The sequence below is a fragment of the Mirounga angustirostris genome, unplaced genomic scaffold, assembly GCF_029215605.1.
Source record: "Mirounga angustirostris isolate CCGP_5_RB_7025 unplaced genomic scaffold, mMirAng1.0.hap1 SCAF_8, whole genome shotgun sequence".
Taxonomy (NCBI): domain Eukaryota; kingdom Metazoa; phylum Chordata; class Mammalia; order Carnivora; family Phocidae; genus Mirounga; species Mirounga angustirostris.
In genome coordinates this window covers 44,996,353-45,019,677 of record NW_026991716.1, presented here as the reverse complement: position 1 = coordinate 45,019,677, position 23,325 = coordinate 44,996,353, and the positions used below count along the sequence as shown (strand labels likewise).

The following is a 23,325-nucleotide window of genomic DNA, read 5'->3' as shown; positions in this document are numbered from 1 at the left end:
CTTGGCAAGACTGTGGAGAATGAATATTTTTAAACATTAAAACTCTTCTCTACCTTAACCAAGTAACCAAGGTTAACATCATCAGTAAAGAAACATATTGATATCATGTAAACTCTGATATAATAGGAGGAGAAGCACATTTCATCTCTGTAGTATTTAACCCTAAAATCCATAACTCCAGATTAATCATGTACAAACACCAGACAAATCCAAATTGAGGGGCTTTCTACAGAACATCTAACTGGTACTCCTCAAAACCATCAAGGTTGTGCAAGACAAGAAGAGACTGAGAAACTGTCACAGGTTACAGGAGACCAAGAAAGCATGATGACTTAATGCAACATGGATCCTGGATCGAACCCTGGGACAGAAACAGGGCAGGATACTAGAGTAAATGTCTGGAATTTAGTCAGTATTGTACCAGTGTTCATTTCCTGGTTTTGGCCATTGTACTATGATTATGTTAGATATTAACACTAGAAAGAAACTGGATGAAAGGTAATAAGGAACTCTGTTATCTTTGCAACTTTTGTAAACATAAAATCATTTAAAATAAACCATTTAAAAATATTTTCTGATTCCTAATGTTGATAGGATATAACCATTTTGATGACTTTATTATTTAAATAGTGTGTCTTCATTTTTATAATTTATTGTACTTTGATACAGAAGTTTCAAATTTTTCCAAGGAAAAATCCCTGCCCCCTATGTGTCACTTTGATAGCTCTTTAATAGCCTAGATTTCTCATCTCTTTATGATTTATAAAGTACTTTCATATATACTCTCTTGCCTGGTCTTTCAAACAACTGCTTGAGATGGATAGGAATCCTCACTGCTACATGAAGGATGAAAAAAAAAATGGTAACAGAGACAGTTTGAGATTCACTTTATGGTATATGAGTTAGTGACAGAGTCTTGTCAAGAACCTGGATCAGAGCAATTCAACAACACTTTAAAAAAAATTACCTCATGAGCAAAGAATGTGAATAGACATTACTTGGAGTAGGAATTACAAATGGTCAAAAAGGCACATGCAAAGATGATCTACATCATTCATCATCAGGAAAATGCAAATCAAAACCACAATGACACAGTACTTTGCACCCACTAGAATGGCTAGATCAAAAAGTCAGATAACAGCAGGTATTGCTGAGGATGTAGAGAAATCAGAATGCTCATACACTGCTGATGGAAATAAAAATGGTGCAGCCACTTTGGAAAACAGTCTGGCATTTCCTCAAACAATTAATCATGGAATTATCATATGACTTAGAAATTCCACCTCTCAATGTTTGAAATGAGAACATGTCGACACCAAAAATTCATACATGACTATTCATAGCAGCATTATTCATGATAGCCAAAAGTTGGAAACAATCACAATGTTTATCAATGGACAAACAGATAAAATATGGTATAACCATACAATGGAATATTAATTGGTCATGGGAAGGAATGAAGTACTGAAATATACTATAGCATGGATGAAGCTTGAAAAAGTGTGCTAAGTAAAAGAAACCAGTTGCAAAAGACTTCATGCCATATGATTCCTATGTTCTTCGAACTAGCATTTTGAATGATTTGATTACAGAGCATAATTCTCCCCAAGAGGTGAGTGTTTTCACCAGTCTTGCCCATTTTTTTTTCTTGCAATGTCACTGGCATTAAACATGCAGCCTAATTCCACACACAGAGCAGTCCTCTGTTCTTATCAACCTCCCACAGCTTGTGAAGCCTTCAGTGTGCCTCTGTCCTGTGCCACAGACATGAAGCTCTTATTCCCTCTCATGGCCATTGTACTGGAGGCTTTCATGATTGTTCTATTTGGATACTTTGTCAAGTATGAAACGGAGCAGAGCACTATCCAACAGCTCAACAGCACCAACACAACAAAAGTGGACAGATCCCTTGAGTTACATCCTCGTGAGTAAACAATCTACTTCTTATTATACATTTTGGGCTTTTCAGATTGTGAACCCATTTGGGGGACTTAGAATGTGAAATCTTTGAATTCTGTAACCCTTGACCTCCACACTGGAACAACTTACAGAATTTGTGATACTTATGAGTACTAAGGGTATTATAAGTTTGTGCTGAGGTATCTGGTCTATGGCATCCGGTCTCTGCAGTTAATGTGTTTGGATAGAATCTGTGTCTATTAAAATACCAGCGTAAGAAGACAAAAATTAAAATAATTGATGAATCTTTTGTGTTACCTACATCTGCTAACTGATATTAATTTTCCCTTAAATTGATCCCTAGTTCTGCAAAGTATAAACATATCACCCCCCAAACAACAACAACAACAAATAATCTAAGAGAGTAGAAACAGAGTGGAATATTGAGAAAGGAGCCTGGACTTCATGTGGGGGTCCTAAGGTATAAGAAGTGGTATTAAACATGATATTGGAAGTAAATGGATGTACTCTGGGTTTTATAACATTCTACAAGGGAAGCAGTTTGTGCCTCTGCAATGGGAAGAAAAGTGTAACCACCTAATGTATTTTAAAAGCAGAATCCTTCCCTGGGAATGGTAACTGAAGAAAAGAAAGGATTTAGTTTCAAGTTTGATAGGGAAGGCAGTGAAATAGTTAATAAAACAATAAAAACTACCGTTAACTGATTGCCTATTCGGAGCCAGGCATATTCATTACATCATTAACCAGGGAGGGAGATGATAATGCATCCCTATTTTTTTTTAAAGATTTTATTTATTTATTTGACAGAGAGGGAGAACACAAGCAGGGGGAGTGGGAGAGGGAGAAGCAGGCTTCCCACCGAACGGGGAGCCCGATGCGGGACTCGATCCCAGAACCCTGGGACCATGACCCGAGCTGAAGACGGATGCTTAATGACTGAGCCACCCAGGCCCCCCTTATTTTTTATTTTTTGACAGAGAGAGAGAGACAGTGAGAGATGGAACACAAGCAGGGGGAGTGGGAGAGGCAGAAGCAGGCTTCCCGTGAGCAGAGACCCTGATGTGGGACTCGATCCCAGGACCCCGGGATCCTGACCTGAGCCGAAGGCAGACGCTCAACGACTATGCCAACCAGGCGCCCCACAATGCATCCCTATTATAGACATTGTTTTTTTTTTTTTGTAAATAAGACACAGCTAATTTTATTATTTATTAATTGATTAAATCATTTAAAATAATAGCAATGTTTATGACAGTTCTATGGCATAAGTCTAAGCTTTTAAAAAACCATATGACATTTGTTCTCCCATTCCTCCATTTTTTGAAGGGGTTTATATAATGGGGAGTATTCTCAGGCAGACATGATGACCCTAGAGCCACCTGATGACTCAACCATATTATCCCTGGCTAAAATATTTTGTAGAATAGCCCAGAAGCTACCTGATTGTGCTTATACATATACATTTTTCCTACATTTTCTACATTTTCCCCTACATTTCAAATCGACTTACACAAAACTTACGTGACAGCCTAAATCATTAGAGAGAAGATTATTAAATATTTGCTTGTTAAGAAGAAATGTTCACGTCCAGCAGGTGCCTGCCTAGTGCCATGTGTTGTACCAAGTGCCGGAGTCAAGTACAGGGAAGGCTCTGCTCCTGCTTAAGGAAACCACGGCCTGTTACAGCAGTTCTCAACTGCAGGGTGGTGGAAGTTACGAGTTTTTCACAAATAAGCAAGGCAGAACATTAATTTATATTTTAAGTAAAGTCAGGTAGATATAGGTTTTTTCATCCCTCTTGCTTGCATTCTGCTGTGCTTTTCTGAATAGCAGAGCAATGCATGCCGTCACACAGACCAGCCCCAGGTATAACCGTGGAAGTGTGTGGTATGCCTGAGTGTTATGTTTCATGCCATGAATGACTCCGTAGACACTCATTTGAGAAACAGGATATACTCTGTGGGTTTTGGGCCCTCATGGCACTTAGCAAAGTACTGGTCACTCTGCTGAGGCAGATAGTTTTGGTTTGGTTTGTTTTGTTTTTTAAGATTTCATTTATTCGTCAGAGGGAGAGAGAACAAGCAGGGCGAATGGCAGACAGACGGAGAAGCAGACTCCCCACTGAGCAGGGTGCCGGATGCGGGACTCGATCCCAGGACCTGGGGATCATGACCTGAGCCTAAGGCAGACGCTTAGCCCACTGAGCCACCCAGGCGTCCTCAGGCAGATGGTTTGACAAGGAATGAAGTGTGACTGTGACAGTCAGCTAATTCTTGCTAACCTGTAAACAGAGCAGAGAAAAGGAGAGTTTAGGGAGAAGGCCATTTGAGGCCCGTCAACATTTCAGTAGAAATTCTGCAGACGCACATCTTTAATATCTATGGGAAGTTAAAGCCACACCCATGATCTTGTTATACTCTGTTACATTACAATCCACTGGTGTCATACTTTGAGTAGTTGTTACCTGTGTGTGATCTTGTTATGTTATACATCAATCATTTGAAAAATATTAATTCACAGTTATGCAAATATTCCAAACATTGACATACCTCATCATATAATAATGAAAGAGGTACTTGTTCATACCACCAGCCATCTCACCAGAAAACCCTTGAGAAGTATCAGGAAGCTGATAAGCTCACAGTGAAGGACACAAACTTTCTAAAATACTGATTTTTTTTTTAAAGACAAAAGGTCTTCCTGGCGACATATACTGTTGATTCTTTTCCTTGAAATGACAGCCTCACTTCGTTCATTTTTCAGACAATGTCAATGCCTGTCTGAAAAACCATAGTTTATGTCAATCTCTTATTTCAAGTAAAAATAGAGTTCCATGGAAAAAAACCTGCTCATTCAGTTGGTACTCAAACAGTAACAAAAGTGCTTTGTTTCTGAGATACCCATCATGTGTCAGCAGGACTTTATGTGTAATGGCATTTCCACACACTAATTCCTACAAAATATTAAAAAGACACATAGAAGAAGGTCAGTAGTTAGAGTAATAATTTTTGCTGCTTCACCAGAAAATTCTTAATTAAAACTTGCCTTTGTTTTTTTTTTTTTTCCCTGCAAGTGAGTGGTCATTAAGAATACCACATAAGATGGTGACTAACATAACATAATAAAATAAAATTAAAAAAAAAAAAAGAATACCACATAAGAGACTCTTAGCTCTAGGGAAGAAATGAGGGTTGGTGTAACTGGGTGATGGGCATTAAGGAGGGCACGTGATGTGATGAGCCCTGGGTGTTATACGCAACTGATGAATCACTAAATTCTACCTCTGAAACTAATAATACACTATATGTTAACTAAATTGAGTTTAAACAAAATATTAAAAAATAAAAACGAGTACCACAACCACCAGCGTGATTTGGTGCTACTGCTCCTAAGTTTTACCTACCTTTGTTTCATCATCTCTGGAAATACCAACACAGTGAAAAAGGCAAGTAACACCATACAATTATCATGAAAATAGTTGTCACCTCTCAGACTCCCTGAAAGTGTCTCCAAGACCCCCAGATGTGTGCTGATCACACTTGGGAACCACTGAAGTTATAGGTAAACTGACAAAGGATCTACATGGGACTAGACATTATTTTATGAATTTCAATACCAGCAATAGGTTAAGTACAATGACTTATTTTTATTTTTTTATTTTTATTTTTTTTAAAGATTTTATTTATTTATTTGACAGAGAAAGACACAGCGAGAGAGGGAACACAAGCAGGGGGAGTGGGAGAGGGAGAAGCAGACTCCCTGCCGAGCAGGAAGCCCGATGCGGGGCTCGATCCAGGGACTCCAGGATCATGACCTGAGCTGAAGGCAGTCGCTTAACCAACTGAGCCACCCAGGCGCCCCAATGACTTATTTTTAAAAATCTACACATAAGAATGTGTTTCTCTATTTACTCAGATATTATTCAGCTCATTTGTTACCAAAAGATTTAGCAGATCTAGATATATGTTACAGGCAAACAGTAACTAATTTGTGCAGTGTATATGATTCCTAGGGAATTGCTTGCTGTTATTCTAAGTGTTACCTGGAATTGTTTCTATTCCTGAATTAACATACTGTCTGTGGTTGATAACCTAACAATAAGGTATCAGCCTCCAGTAGAACCCTGTCTGTTGCCTTTGATTGAATAGTTTTTGCATACTGAAAAGGACTGGAAGCAATGAGACAGGTAGAACCCAAATCCTAGTTTCTAGATACCATTCCCCACTCAGGGGCTCATTGGAGAAATTGTTGGTTCCAGGTCAGGGTAAAGAAAGCACAAAGTTTGCCAAAGGTATAAAGACTAATGGGGATTCGCCAAAAGAACAAAGGATCCTGCCTGAAGCAGCACCAACTAGACAAATTGGGGATAAATGGAGAATTAAAAATAATAATGATATGGTGGATAGCAACCCATTGAAATAAAGATTTCTTGCTGTCTTCTACCCTTTAGGATAGAAGTGATATCCTTCACTTCTATATCCTTTTTAATGGTTAAGGACTGGCAAGGTGTTTGCCGGGCACATAGCTTATTGCTCTTAGAGAGTTCCAGTCCTTTGAACCACTGAGATTATATTCTGGATATAGTGATATATCCAGTGATACAGGATATAGTGAACTCATAGAAATATTCCCCAAAGAGGGGGAAGGGGAGAAAGAGGAGTTCTTCCTTATAGAAGAATGCCAACTAATTAATATAAAAGGAATAATAGATATATAAAATTAGAATTTTGAAATTAAAAATGTAACAATTGATTCCAGCAAGGTTCTTCAATGAAAGCAAAAACCATTAGGTAAAGTTACTGGAGAACACATGTCTGAAAGAACTGCCCTACAGACTGCTTATAGTTTACAGGGCAAAAGGTACATTTATGGTGAAGAGATCTGGCAGAACAGTCTTAACCACATGGTCAAATTTACCATCACTAGTAATAGGACAAACAAATTATGTGCCACCTGGTGTGGTGCAATGGGAAGTACACAACACCACCCATAGAATATTCTTCCCAGAATATTTAGTCTCATTCTAACTATGGTGAAACAGTCAAACACATCCAAATTGTAGGACATTCTACATAAATGACAAAACACCAACAACAATAAAAAGCATGTGCGAGAACCTATCTAAATAAAAGACACATGACAAACCAAAAAATATATGAAAGTTGAGTGGTTAATGGGTTAAAAATCCTATAAAAGAACAATCTGGGAACAGCTGGAGAAATTTCAACATAGCTTCTATATTAGATAATATTATTGTATCCATGTCATATTTCTTGGATGTGATGATGATGTTATGGTTATGTAGGAGAATGTCCCTTTCCTTAGGAAACTCATGCTAAACTGGTGGGGGCAAAATGTCATTCTACTTTCAAATGGTTTAGGGAATATATACATACATATCTGAAGAGAAAGAGAGAACAAACATGGAAAATATTAACAACTGCTAAATCTAGGTGAATAGTACATATATTCATTGTGCTATTTTTCTAAATATTTGAAATACGTGCAGTTAAAATATTTGGGAAGTGGGAGAGGAAAGAAACCACCCTAAGGATACTTTTCTCTCAGAGAGGATGAGTTCAGAATATAATCTCAGTGGTTCAAAGGACTGGAACTCTCTAAGAGAAATAAGCTATGTGCCTGGCAAACACCTTGCCAGTCCTTAACCATTAAAAAGCAAAACAAAAGGGGCGCCTGGGTGGTTCAGTTGGTTAAAGGTCTGCCGTCAGCTCAGGTCATGGTCCCAGAGTCCCGGGATGGAGCGCTGAGTTAGGTGTCCCTGCTCAGCAAAGAGTCTATCTCTGCTTCTCAGCCCCACCCCCACCCCTGCTGGTGCGCGCGCGCTCTCTCTCTCTCTCTCTCTCTCTCTTTCTCGCTGTGAAAGAAATAAATAAAGTCTTTTAAAAAGCAAAAACAAACCACAAGAAAGAAAGGAAGAAAGAAAGAAAGCTGAGCAATTTCTCATTAGCCAGCTGAACAAGTTTTACCACTTGATCCAGAAAAACAGTTTTTCTAAATAAGAGCCTGACAGTCCCAGTTAGACGAATCCTCGGGGACTGTCCTCAGTGATCCACTTACTCATGCATAACTGAGGCACCTCCTGAAAAGCTACAGGTGCTGGACTTTCTGCCAGGGCCCGATGAGGGACAAGCCACGTCTGGATTCCCACTTCCACACTTGAATTCACTTTCTCCTGAAAGAGCGCCTCATTGGGAGTGCTCGCACAGTATTTGGATAAATGACAAGCGAGCACACAGAGTAACAAAACAGACAAGCACATAAACAAATGAAATAAAATAAGAGGAACATGCACGATGTTACAGCTATGACCGATAATACTGTGCAGAAGACCTGATTCTTGAAGGGCATATAGAAGTTTGCCAGGTCAAGAAGTGTTGGGTTTGGGATGGAGAAGACATTGAGGGCAGCAGACATATACAGGAAATACAGGGGAAGGATGGGTCTGTTTCATTCGTTTGATGGTGGTGGTGCTGGAAAGTGAGTCAGAATCCATCATCTGCATTTTAAGCGTGTTGAGTTATCAGGGTTTAGGAGATACCCTCCCGCAAGATAGAGATGGAAATAAAACAGAAGATACCAGCTATTGTCACATTTTCTCTGGAGACTAAAATTCTCTCTTGAGAATATCTGATTTAGACAAGTCTTGGCAATTCTTAAAACCTGTTGGAAGACTTCACAGAAGTTCAACCCCCTTCCCTTCCAGAGAGGACACTCACTTCATTCCTTGAATGGCAGTCTCACACTATAGAACTACTCATGGCCCTCTCTCTAGTCCCCACCCACAAATTCTTAGAGCAGGATAAAAGACGATATAGAATTCTAATTGTTTATAGATCTTTCTTATCCACACTTTTTATATAGAATCATTATCTGTTAAGAGCCTTCACAACTTGATGAACTCTTCAGCGATTGAGATAATAGATGAGGTTCTTAAGCCCCCTTGTGGCGAAAAGCAGTAACAATCTTTGAGGGGAAAAACCATCAGAGCACACTTAATATATACGGTCACTTATATTTCAAAACCCAAAACAGGTTCACTAGTTGACGTTGCCCATCAACAGGTCACATAGAATCCCAATCTCCAATCCCAAGGTTCCCTGGGTAGATAATGAGATGACGGTGGGCGTCCAGAATGCTGGCATAAGTGAGACTGTCACCGATCTGAACTAGAAGACTGTGTGCAGCATTCTCCTCTCTGCTACTTCCCTCAAAGGCACTGACAAGGGACAATTTTCAGAAATCTATTCTTTCCTTTCTCGTCCTCCTCATACTGCCTTTTTGGGGAAGTAGCTCCAATGTACAATAAAATGGCCAAAAGTCTCATTGCATGGATAGGGTTGCAAGAGTGAATGACACTAGTGTGTGCCTGAATCACGGTAGGTTTGGACTGTTCTCATTCTCTTTATTATTTCATTTGCTGCCTTCATCCAAAGTTAGATTGGCTTCTAGGCCACCAAAGGACCCTACTGGCTCACTCTATGATGCCAACCGTAACTATCTGTCTTGTTATTTGTCATAGAGTAATACCTTAGGATAAATCCCCATGCCTCCAAAAGCTCTTCAAATGCCTGCAAAAAGCCTTTGAAATGCTGGGTAGCTTTGGAAAGTCAACATCTTCATCCACTTCTGGGTGGGATCACTGTCACAGATTAGCTTATCAAATTTAATTTGCGAAGTTTAAAATTAATGTGGTCTGCAAGTTGTGTCGGGAGAGAAGGTCAGGAAAGTTCTGCAGAGACGAATGAAGCCCATAAAGAAGGTGCTACAGGTTAAGCTCCCCAGGAATCAGACTCTAAGACAGACATTAGCCTGAAAGAAGTTTAGTGGGGAGTGCCTTAAAGATCAACACCTGTAGCAAGAAGATTTGCAGGGAGAAACCCCACAGGGTATCCTGAGACTGGGATTGTCTCACTTCACATGGTCCTTCCCTGAGGCCAGAGGATGCTCTTGTGAATCAGTCACTGGATACAGGCTACCCCAGGGAAAGGCAAGAGCATTTCCCGGAGAGAACTGAGAGCTTAGGGCTATCAACTGGCAACACTCCCTACAACCAGGGGAAATAGAAAAAATAAGTTCTTCCTTTCTAAAAGGGGTATCTGGGCAGTATATGACAGCATCTCTTACAGTAGACAAACCTGAGTGGTGTGGTCTCCCAACCTCAAACACACTGTCTCCCAAGCCTGGTGGTAGAACAGAGGGAGAAAGAACCAAGGGGTAGTAACATGTCCTTGAGTGCCTGCGAAGCCAACACTCTGCCTTGGTTATTTTTACATCCATCCCTACTGTGCTCAAGACATGAAGGAATTGGCAGAGTCTGGCCTGAATTCAAATCCTAACCCCACCCTTTAGGCAAATTAATTGGATTCCAACATCAGTTTCCTCTGAGATATATTTTGGGGGCATGTTCTTCCTCATGCCTATATCCACCTAAATCCCTGGCCACAATGTTAATAGTAATTTGACTTTAAATGTTTTATTTTTTCTCTCTGGTTTTATATTTGATCTCGATTTGCTTTGTGTATCTGTTAGGTTGAACCACAAGAAGTTGCCAATCATTGACTCATTTTCATTGATAATTTCAATGCAAAAATTTCCATTTCATATGGTTCAACCAAATACATGTCTCACTAATGAAGCTATACCTTTCTTGAGGGAAAAGCCTGTGTTCCCACTATCTCATATTTGAGCATATGTTTTCTTTCTTTCTTTATTTTTTATCATATGTTTTATTTATAGTGCTTTACTGCATACTCTCTCCCACAGAGGTTATCCCACGCAAAGTACCTGTGTGAAACAGGGTCTTTTCAGTATTGCAGATGAAAATACTGGAGCTCAGAGAGAATAAATCCCTTGCCCAAGGTCACACAATCATGTACTAGAACTGGGGGACCTTAACTTAATTTCCAGACACCAAGTAAAATATTTGTTCCTCAAGAGGATATGGCCTTTTTTTTTTTACAGTGGCTTAGAAAGTGCTAACAAAGACATTATCCTATTGGACTTGAATACTGATCTGTTTCCAGGGCTGGTGCTGTTATACAGATTTGTATCTGTATAACGAACGAAGACTGTAGCCCATTAATTTAGTTATTATTGCCTCTTATCTTATATGCAGATTTTTATGTCAAATCCTGGGGAGCAAAAGGTGACTATGTCCTAATCCCTTCAACCAAGAAACTCATAGTCGAGTGCAGGAGATGAACACCTCATCAAGGAACTATTACCATATTATGCACACTAAATAAATGCTAATACAGTGTGGCAAATGCTGAAGTTGAAGTATATGTAGAATATACATATTCTGTGTAAAAGACAAGAGGAAATACTAAGTTTCCCTGGGAGAACTGGGAAAGTCTGCAAGAACGGGTGATGTTTGCACTGTGCTTTGCAAAGTTTTCCTCAGGTGGAAAGTAATGGAAAACTCTTGAGGTATGAGAGCACATGGTATTCCAAGAAAAGGCTCAAATATTGAACAACTTGCCCAGAGTCTCACGGCTGGTAAGCAGTCAGGTTGGCACTGGAGCCTAGTCTTTGGCTGCCCAGTTAATGCTCTCCCTTTGCAGTGTTTTATATAAAGGATGTAACATTTAATAAATGGGGTATACTATGATGCAACACTTCCATCGTTCTTCCCTAACACAGAATTTTTTTTTCCTTCTTTTTTTTTTTTTTCAGTATTCCAAGATGTGCATGTAATGATATTTGTTGGGTTTGGCTTCCTTATGACCTTCCTGAAAAAATATGGCTTCAGTAGTGTGGGCATCAATCTACTCATTGCTGCATTGGGCCTCCAATGGGGCACTTTTATTCAGGGGATCATTCACCACCATGGACAGACAATTTACATTGGAGTCAAAAAGTGAGCATCCCTTATTTTTCAACCATTGTGTTTTCAGAGCAGTTGTTTCTCTGCTTGGTGTCTTGTCAGTCAGCCTCCGAACTAGCCAGCACACTGTCTCCCTAAGACAATAGAAGATTGTTGGGATCCCAGGATGTGAATCGACACCTTGCTCTACTGAGCCGGGTCATACTTTCACGTCTCTATCCTCTCTAGTTTGACTTTAAGGACACGAGAACTCCCCTTTCATTAAAGGTTATTCCTTCCAGCTACAGGGAGCAAAAATCCTCCAATAGCTTTTTTTCTACATGTCTATATTTACATTTTGAAATGTAAACACTGTAGAAAGTAATTCGTTTATCAGAACAACAAAAATAAAGGAAAACCTAAATGAGATCAAGAACAGGTGGGTCAAAATAAAGGAAACGCTGGAGCAACCAGAATGTATGGTAGATGGCAAAGAGGAAGGGGAAGGAAGTGAGAGTGTGTGAAAGGGTACCTGGGACGAACACCTGATGGGGAGGGGCCCTTGCACGCTGGATAAAGTGATGCTCACAGTTGTATGTTGGGTATGCATTATTCTTGGACGTATTCTTTCTTTTTTCCCTCAGCATGATAAATGCAGACTTCAGTACAGCCACAGTCCTGATTTCTTTTGGAGCTGTCCTGGGAAAAATAAGTCCAGCCCAAATGCTGATCATGACAATAATAGAAATCACTGTCTTTGCTGGCAATGAATATGTGGTTGGTGAGGTATTTAAGGTAAGGATTAGAGGGTTTATACTTACTAGCTTTGGACATCAGTTCTGGTTACACCTAAAGGATGCCCACTCTACCTAGGGACAAACGTTGGTGAGCATGAGAGCATAGCAAGTGTAATTACACCCATCACTTATTTGAGTGCCTTTGGTAAACCAGGAGTCTTATCAACATTACCTCATTTCATTGTCACGACCACACTACGACCCAGGTATTATGTTGTTACTGTTACACAAATTACAACTAATGATCACAGATGCTGAAAGACTGGCCCAAATCTGGATTCAAACCTAGATTTTTCTAACTTCACAACTCTTCTTATTACATTATATTTCCTATCAATGATCAATTCCTATTAAATTTCAACTATTAGATGACTAGCCCTTTCTTTTTTTAAAATATTTTATTTATTTATTTGAGAGAGACAGACAGACAGAGAGCACGAGAGAGTGCGAGACAGAGAGCCCTAGCAGGAGCGGGGGAGGAGCAGGGAGCCTGGTGCAGGGCTCACAGGGCTGGATCCCAGGACCCTGGTGATCATGACCTGAACTGAAGGCAGATGCTTAACCAACTGAGTCATTCAGGCGCCCCTGACTAGCCTGATCTAAGGCTTTTGTTAAAGCCTAGATCAAATTTCTTCTCCCCCATGAAAATCTCATTGATTCCCCTCAGGATAATCAATTGAATATTTCTGGGTACTTCCCAGTATTTTGCTTGTTTCTATTGAACATTTAATTCCACAGCAAATATTTTTTTACGTTTTTATTTAAATTCCAATTAGCTAACCTGCGATATATTAGTTTATTAGTTGTAATAAAGTGTAATATTAGTTTCAGGTGTGCAGTGTCATGATTCAACACTTCCATACATCACCTAGTGCTCATCATGACAAGTGCCCTCCTTCATCCCCGTCACCTATTTCACCCATTCCCCCACCCACCTCCTGCTCTTTCAGCAGAAAATGTTTTTGAAAACTTTCTAGGTGTCATGTGATGGTGAATCTGACAGACAAAATAGTTAATGTCCCTGTCTTTATAGAGTTTACAGTCCAGTGAAAGAAGAAGACGTCGAATAGAGAATTATATATCACCTACCCACCCATAAGCACGTGCACGCACACACACACACAAATATTATTATAAATTGCAGTACATGCTATGAAAAATAAGTGCAGGGGGCTATGGGAGAGCATAACTGGAAAACCTAACTTAGATTGTGGAATCAAGGAAGGCCTCTCTGAGGAAGTGACAGTTTAGCTGGACCTGAAAGGTACATAGGAGTTTATGAAGTGTGAAAATCTTAAATAAATTAATAAGTCTGTATCATTTTCCTACCTTAGTAAGTATAATAGGAGCTATGCCTCAGGTTTGGCACTCCAAACGTTCCCTCTTGGGGTAGGAGAATGTAGAAAACTGGATCAAATTCACACAGTGACCTGAAGAGGGACGTAAATATATTGCTTCAAAGGAATCTTGGACCTCAGCTGGTTTTCACGTCATCATATAACACAGTGAAAAAATATGGGAAAGACCCAGGCTTTTTAAAGCTTCCAGTCTTTGAATTGTAATTAAATGCACCTTTACTGTAATGTCAAATGAATGCAAAGAGCATCTTTCTTTTGAAACAAATGCAGTGCATAATATTTCACTAAGAATTTCCCTAACCTAGAGAAGTAACCTAAAATGAATTGAATGTCCACAAAGACCTAGCACTTTACAAACATGGCCTCAACACAACTATATTTCCTACTTTCCAGAAGCAGAGATCCAAAGAAGTATAGTAATTTGTCTAAAGTCACATTGCAAGGAAGTATCTGACCTAGCATTGGAAGTCAGTTCTGTGTGTCTCCAAAGCCTGTACTTTTTTTTAACTTCACTATCCTGTTTCATTCTTTCTCTGACATATCCTTTCTTTCTTTTAATTTATTTTATTGTTTAGCCAATGAAGCAGTTCTTTCATTGACTTTCCTCCTGCAGTGAGACTCAGTTTCACCTCTTATACCATGAATGTTTTGCCCCTCAGGCCTCTGACATCGGAGCATCAATGACAATCCATGCTTTTGGGGCCTACTTTGGCTTAGCGGTAGCAGGTGTCCTATATCGGCCAGGCTTGAGATGGGGGCATGAGAAGGAGGAGTCTGTGTACCACTCAGATTTGTTTGCAATGATTGGTGAGTAGACATGAACTTGCCTGATTCAGTACCCAAGGCATACTGCCTCCTCTGGTCTGTCTTCCATATCCAGCACTAATATCCCTTTCTGTGGTTTACTGCAGGGACTCTTTTCCTGTGGATATTCTGGCCCAGCTTTAATTCAGCCATTGCTGAAACTACAGAGCAACAGTACACGGCCATCGTAAATACGTACTTCTCCCTTGCTGCCTGCGTGCTCACAGCCTATGCATTTTCCAGCTTCGTGGGGAAGAGAGGCAAGCTCGATATGGTCAGTGCACATTAACCACCATGGAAGCTTCGCTAAATGACATTGATGGTTACCCAGATGAGTAGGTCATTTCTGCATCACTGCTGAGCAGCCACAACAAATCACAGCACTGCAAACCTTGCAGAATATTTTGAAAATAACGTTCATTTGTTTCTTCATCAAATTTGTACTGTGGCTAATCAAAAAAGTGTTCTCAAGGAATTTACAGCCTACTAGGGAACATACTCATGCAAAAATCAAAGATTTGAGGAATATTTCTTTAATGATGGAGCTGACTGTCTCCAAGGTCTTAGAAAATCTTCCTTAGAAACAGGAGTTGCAGGGCACCAGGGTGGCTCACTCGTTAAGCATCTGCCTTCGGCTCAGGTCATGATCCCAGGGTCCTGGGATCGAGCCCCTCATCGGGCTCCCTGCTCCTCGGGAAGCCTGCTTCTCCCTCTCCCACTCCCCCTGCTTGTGTTCCTGCTCTCACTGTCTCTCTCTCTCTCTCTGTGTCAGATAAATAAAATCTTTAAAAAAAAAAACAGGACTTGCGAAGAATAGAAAAAAAGAGAATGGGGGGAGGGTGCAAGTTGATTCTGTTTTTGTAACTGCAAATATTCCTCTCAAAGAAATTACAACTAAAGGCAACGTCAGATCCTGAATAAAAATCTGGAAAATAAAAAGGACATTAGTGGGAATACCGATAAAAAGTCAAATAAGACCTTTAATAGTATTCTATCAATGCTAATTTCCTGGTTCTATGACAACATAAGATGTTAACCTGGGGGAAACTGGATATATGGAAACTCTGCAGTATTTTTGCAACTATTACATGTCTAAAATTATTTCAAAACAAAGCATTTTTTTTAATCCTCCCAAGTTGGTCTTTTGAGTTTCTTGCCTATGAACTAGAGAAATGTCTGTGAAGGAATAATCCACACATCAGCTGATGTTCTTTTCCAGCCTGAGGGAGGAAAAGGATATTGTAATTTCTTCAAGCATAGCTATGGACATGGATTTCAATGCTGTACAATTTGTTTAATGAAAGAAAATTAAAAACAAGAAAAGAAAAAAAAATTCATGTACAGCTCAGTCCTCTCTTAAAAGTAGTGATGAGCTTTCCTCCTCAAGCAGAACAGCCAGAACATGATTCTTCTGAGGAATTCTGATAAATGGCAACTGGTTATTCTTTCTACCATCTTCAAATGTTCTCAATACAGTGACATTTGTGAAAGCTGTTGTCTTTCATATATAATGTCGCATTTTGGTATCTCTACATTCCCTCTTTGAATATTGGAATGTCATGGACTCCACAAAGCACACAGCAGCCACAGACCTCTTTTGGTTCATGATAACCACAAATGCATTTCCAAACTGAATAAATAGACATACCACTAATAGAATAATTACATTATATGTACCCAGGCCTTTCGTTACAACTTCTTTGGTTTTCCTCTCATTCCTCGCCAAACTGGTCTCATTAACCTGATCACTCAGTCACTACCAAGGAACCCCAGCAAGAAAGATATCAAATGTCAACTGCTTGGAAGAAAGGCTTTCTGTCATTACAAAGAATCTTCTTTTAAAAAAAAAGAAGCAGTAGCCCTTTGAACTGAAGAATATACCATAGAGTCCATGGAACCCTAGATAGATTGCTTCATTCCTTCTGAAGCCTGCCTCATTCAGCTCACTTCATTCGTGTTTCTGTGCTCCCCACAGGTTCACATTCAGAATGCAACCCTGGCTGGAGGAGTTGCTGTGGGGACCTGTGCGGACATGGAGATTCAGCCGTATGGTGCTATGATCATTGGGGGCATTGCGGGAATTGTCTCTGTGCTTGGGTTCAAGTTCCTGACTGTAAGTATGACAGGTGCTCTCAGTCAAACCTTGAATCTGTACCATCATCTTCTCACATCCCACCAGCAGAGAAAAGCTATGAAAATTCCTTTTATCAGCACCCCTCCTTGTTTGAGGGTCATTTCCCTTCTTGTCAGAACTATCCCTCACAGTTCAGTGTTCAGTGGTTCCTACTCTTCCTTCACTTCTTTTGTGTACCAGGAAAGAATCTGATATTATTAAATTATTAAAAGAATTAGTGTGACTTGAATGCTAAGTACTGGTGTTACTTTCCTCAGGGCAGTTTCATTAAAGTTTTTGTTGTTGATGATATTTGATTGTTTTGTAAAATGAAGGACTCTGTGTCCTGTTAAGGGGATTTAGAATATCATCAGTAGGTCAGAAGGAGGAGGACTTGAAATCACTCACCTTCAAATCCATCTACTAAAAACTGACATGAGTAATTTTGCCACCAAAATATTTGGATTCTTTGACTTAAGTGGGTTTTAGATATAGATGGCAAAAGGGGCTACAGTATATCTAACAAAATAATAAACCTTCCTCTTTTTACATTTTTAGCCATGTCTTACTGAAAAACTGAGAATCCATGATACATGTGGTGTTCATAACCTGCATGGCTTACCTGGTGTGATAGGAGGCCTCGCAAGCATTGTGGCGATAGCCTTGGGAGCATCTAAGGGGTGAGTTAAAGAATGGGTTTTCCTGCACCCTAAGGTCCGATGATGTTTTATCACCCTCTTGGAGGAATCTGCTAATGAGAAAGTTTTTTCTTTAGCAATCCAGGCCACAGTCATAAGTATGGTCCTTACTGAAGCCAAAAAGATACAACTAGGAGAATAGAATTGGATGGGAAGGTGTGTCTTAACTAATGTTATGAATGGTGGCTGGTTTTTGTTTGTTTTAATTAACAGTGCTAATTTAAATATTTCTAACAGGCAAGTGTCTCCTCACAGATAGGGCAACTTGAGAATCACAATCTGATTACAGTAGGCTTACTCTTTTAGTTGGTATCACCAAAATGGAGGAGGGGGCATCTGTGATGAGAGGATCGGTAATTTCCTACGATCAACACAAAGAACAATGAGTTAGCATAATGTGAAGAGAAGTGGATCTGGAGAATCAGGAAGCCCAGCATAGGTTCCAGCTTTGCTATTGACTAATAATGGGGTCTTTGACAGCTCACTTAGCTCCTGTGGTTCTGTTTCCTCTTCTGTAAAATGAGGTTGGATACTTAGGTTTATTCTCTAAAAATCCCTTCAAGCTCTAACAGATCTGGAATCTTCCCAGAGGGGGCATAAGTGTTTAAATGGCCGGAGGAAGAACAGTTATCAGTCAAATCCAGGACAACAAAAGCGATGTCAAAGGCCATCAGTTGTCACTTTTAGGTAACAAGGTGGGGACAATTTGATATGAAAATCATCCATGCAAAACAGCTAGGAAGATCAGAGAGTCCAGATAAACTCAGGGATTAAGGAAGGAGGAATCAAAACACTCAATTTTTAAAACCCATTGAAAGCATGAAGAAAAGGCAAATATGTTTGAAAATGTCTCAAAGTGACTACTGGCTAGAGTTGAATAATTTGAAGAGAAAAATCTCTTTAATTTTCACAGATTAAAATTCAACTCTGTTGAGACCAGTCATGATAAATATTTGAAAAAATTTGTTTAATCATATTTTCTACTGAATAGAAAGTTTGCTTCCACTTTCATGTCTAGAGCTGACCCATTTCTTCTGTTTTCTTTTTTTGCCCCCTTTGCAAAATTGGAGAACAACCCCAGAAAAAGCCACATTTTCTTGCAGCTCTCTCCAGGACCTAACATACTGTTGAGACCAAACACTAACATATTTGAATGCAAATCAAGCATGATAAAAGCCTGAGTCCATGAGCTCAATTCCTAAGTGCTATGGTGTGTAAATACTCTTAAGATGTGCCTTATGATGAGAAATAAAGGAATTCTTGAGCATCATGCCTGCACCAGTTCCATGGACGCAATAAAACAAGACTATCTAGCTCTCACAGGCTGGGTCTCACTGGGTGGCCAGATTTGGGGTAGGTTCTGCGGTTGAGAGTCTAGTCCTTGGGTATTCAGGCTGAGCAGCCACTTCTCAATGTGCTCAGGGGGCTTTGGGGGTGGGGGGGGATGAGGAGCTTTGGAAGGCCTAGTCACATGGGTGGAATTCATACACGTCTCACACACCAGACAAAATATTTCGGCCAAGAGACAAGACTATTTACTCAGATGTTTCTATTCAGAATACTAAATGCAAATCAGGTTTCTTGGTAAGCATAGAACAAGGCGAAGTAAGGATTCTTAAAGGACATCTGTGCACACTATGCCAGCCTACTTCTAATAATGCGGTTAATTTTGTTAAACCTCGTTTCCCAAGCCTGTTTTATCATGGAATACTTTTTATCAAAAATATCTTTTAATATTTTGGAAAAGATTTTGGCAAATTCTGGTAAAATTAATAGGCCGTTGACAAAAGAAAAATATCAAATGAATAAATATATATTAAATATTCATCCTCACTAGTGATCAAAGAAACGCAAATTAACACAAGTTCCCAATTTTTCAATTATAAAGTTGATAAAGATTAAATGAATAATAATACTGAATGGTGGTTAACGTAGAGAAATAGGGATATGAATTTCAAAAAGTCCTTAAGAAGTGTATAAACTTTCGCTAATAATTTCATTTCTAGATAGGTTTTTATTTTAGGGAAATTATTGGGCAAATTCATAAGCATATTCATAAGAAGATGTGTTCTCACAACATTTTAAAAAATATGAAACATTGGAAGCAACCTAAGTATCCAACTTCTAGAACTATAATTACAGTATATTTTTACAGTGTAGCACTCCATAGCAATTAAAATTGTGATCCAGGTCTACATTCACTGACATCAAAGGACACTTAAGGATTAATGGGAAAATCAGTATTATAATGTGATTGCCTTTTTATAAAAATATATGTCTTTATTTTACATTTTTATACTGATTAAGATTTGAGGGAAATTAAACTTTTTCTCTTCATTTTCTGGATTAATGGTTTCTCATAGTTTTACAATGGGCATGTGTTACCAGTACAATTTTTTTCACATAGTAGAAGAAATTTAAACCCTTCAAATGAAAAGAAAAAACGGAAATCTGAGTTTAGTGCATTCTTTCCCTTGGATGATGAAGATGAAACACCAAAGATGAAACACCAAGACACTCTCATTTTCCATTTGTTTGCCTTCCCATAATCACACTTTCAGTCCTTCAGCAACTATTTATGAACTGCCTGCTAAAAGTGAGGTGCTGTGCTAAGGAGGTATTCACATTCCTAGTCCTTTTGTCACTCCTAAAACAATCATGCATTTCAATAGCTTTTTATGACCTTCTTCCATTCCCAAATATTATAAGGCACTTTTTTTACTAATTTTATTTTAAGGTAACTATGTCTAAGATGACTTACAGATTTTTTTTCATATATTCAATAAGTTGTCTTTACACTATGTGCTAAAATTAGCTTTTCTGATCTTATTGATTTTTTAATTAAATTGCAATTGTTCCTTTTGGGATGGGGTGAGGAAAGATGGCCACTCATGTTCATTTTGTACATTACTCCATCCTCAGTGCCTAGAAGGGAAGGTGGCACAGAGTGAGTACTCAATAAATACTTGTTGAATGAATCAGATGGGGGATGAGAACCTGATGCCATATTTTTAGAAAATACTAAACTCTTTCTAAGGAAGATCTTTTCATCATTCCTGAAGAAAAAGGTGATTCTTGCTTAAGTGCTTCTAAGGACTTTTTAACATTGCTCAAGAATTTCAAAGAAAATAAAAATACAAAATAAAACAAAAATTGCAGTAAGTGTTCGTTTGCTGGTGTAATGCTACTCTCTGGCCTGAAGATGGCAAGCATCCACTCCCTCAGGAAATGAGATTTGTTGGCTGGTATCCTGGAAAAACAACACTTTTCTTTTGGCTTCCTAGGTCTAGCATGGTCATGCAGGCAGCTGCCCTAGGTTCTTCGATTGGAACAGCGATTGTTGGAGGGCTGATCACAGGTCAGGATGAAAAGTAAACACTTCCATGTGCCACATGTGGTCAGCGTAATAGATGATAAACATATCGACTGGTAAATTTGAAAATATTCTAAACTTCTGACAGTAAAGTAATCATGTAAGCTCAAGGGGATGATTTTATAGCTATATATATTTATATGTATTTTTTTTAATATTTTATTTTTAAGTAATCTCTACACCCAATGTGGGGCTTGAACTCAAACCCCAAGATCAAGAGTCGCCCCTTATAGTAGTATTTTTATTACTATGCGAGTAAGTTTTCCTCTTCGCATCATAACGTGACTTGTCTCCCTGCTCTCGTAGGTTTGATTCTCAGGTTCATTGTCCGTGTACAGCCAACTACAGAATTCTTCTTTGATGACTCTGTTTATTGGGAGGTACTGTACAGTGTTCTAAGACTGTAAATGATGACTATACCAGTGAAAGTTTTGCTCACCCAAAGCCTAAATGTCTGTTTGACATCCTTGTGATAAAATTGGATAAACTGCCTAATTATAGAGAGAAAACTGAGACAATGTGTCCAGACAGATAAAATCAGAAGTTAAGGTCTTTTCCAAAGCAGAAAGGACATGAAGAAAAGACAGAATTTAGTAGGCAAATGTCCCTTGCTCCTCTGAGAGCAATAAAAAGTCCTCATAAATATAATAGGAATCCCAGGCAGTGGCATGAGATTTTATACTATATATATGAATAGGTAAAAACAGGTAGAATATGGAAGGTTGAAGAATCTCAGTGAAGAATCTGACAAGAAGTTTTTATGAATAACATAATCTTCTTTCTATCCTCCAGTTTCTACCTCTTTACTCCATTGGCATTTTCCCCAGATTATTTCCTGCAAAGCTTAAGAGGGATAGATATTTTGATGTGTTCAATGGGATTTTCAGGGAAAACAGATTTGGTGAAGAGAATGTAGTCAGGGTGAGTGGGGTAAATACTTTTGTTCTTTTATTTTTTCCCCAAGACAAACAATTGTTATTCCTAGTTCTTTCTAAGCTTGGATAATAATTATAGAAAATACCTTTTGTGTTTCAATACTAACCTCTGTCAGGCCCAAGTGAAAGAAACTATAAAGTGCCTATCTTGTTTTCTTTAAAGGTCCCCATGGGGAAAGAAGTTGACGATGAATGAACATGATGGCCACAACCAGCTGGAACCTAAAGACTAAATATCATTCCTGTGCTTCAGCTTCCTTTCCCATTATCTAGAATCATGTTTAAAATTTTTAAAGGGCAGCATCCAACAAAAACATGGAACAGAATGGATAGGTCCTGAGCCCCAAATGTCCAGTGTGAAAAATCTTAACACAATCTGATGCTGTTTCTTGACCCTCAGTGATTGCTTAATTGAAGGAAGGTGACTTGTAAAATAGAGGGTCAAATGGATTCTCTTTAGGACTCCCAGACTACTCTTGCCAGTGGGTAGGTACAGGGTGAACATTCCATGTTTCTTCTTGTATTTTTTTTTTTCCCATAGAGGTAAATTTACAAAGAAATCAACACATCTGATTATGTCAGTTTCTTAATATACATACTATGTCTTCAATCCCAAAGGTATAAAACTAGAGCCAATAAAACAATATGTAAGAAATCTATGTAAGAAATATGAAAGAAATGTATTGCATAGAGCAAGAACATGATTGTTTTTGGTGGTGCTTTTTTGATTTAAAAATAGTCTAGTTAGTAATGCTATGTCTTCACTTGAATATTTTTATGCTTAATTCTTTTTGCATGTTTACTATTTGCAACAAGAGTCAAATGCTATCTGACCAAAGTCTATTTTGTATAAAATTCCAATAAATTAAATGTTATTTTATTATAAGTTAAAACATTTGTCTTTGGCTCTCCTTTCTTTGGTGCTTGGAATTCATTTTATTAACAAGCACACACACATACACATACACTCCTCATATTTAGTTCATATTCAATCCAAATAAATTGTTACTATGTGTTAACTACAAAATAATCAAGTTAATGTCTCACATTATAAGGTAAGTTTTAAAGAACTAAATTTTAGAAAACGTAATTGACATAGTCATATAAAACCATTTCTAGAGAAATACGATTTTTTTCTCTCTCTCTAGAACCTTTTAAGATTTTTATTCTATTTCTGGAGTCCTGGAATCTTGTCAGGATGTGTCTTTGTATCTGTGAGGAAATAAGCGCTGGTATAATTAACAGAACTTCAGTTACTAGATGCTAGGTATTAAAAATTACAAGTAACAGTGAATTATTTAATATTTTATTCCTCTGGAGAAATCGTAAAATTTATTTATAGACCCTAAGTATTTCATTAGACAAATAGGTGATTTCTTTCAAATGTACATCAGAGTCTCTTTCACATGGGTTTTTGAAGTGTGCTTATGTTATAAAATCCACTATCCCCAGTCTTGCTGGTCATCACAAAGAATCATTTTCACTATCCAGATGTCCAGAG

General features: G+C 38.6%; 1 protein-coding gene across 1 annotated transcript; it reads left to right on the top strand.

Annotated features, from left to right (window-relative positions):
• Positions 1-1,737: 1,737 nt before the first annotated feature.
• RHAG (Rh associated glycoprotein) lies at positions 1,738-22,543 on the top strand. Its single transcript, XM_064597021.1, has 10 exons — positions 1,738-1,924; positions 11,617-11,800; positions 12,391-12,541; positions 14,561-14,708; positions 14,813-14,979; positions 16,681-16,818; positions 17,377-17,498; positions 20,801-20,874; positions 21,196-21,269; positions 21,988-22,543. The coding sequence occupies exons 1-10, from the start codon at positions 1,768-1,770 to the stop codon at positions 22,018-22,020; spliced, it is 1,248 nt and encodes a 415-aa protein (XP_064453091.1). The 5' UTR covers positions 1,738-1,767; the 3' UTR covers positions 22,021-22,543.
• The last annotated feature ends 782 nt before the right edge of the window (positions 22,544-23,325 follow it).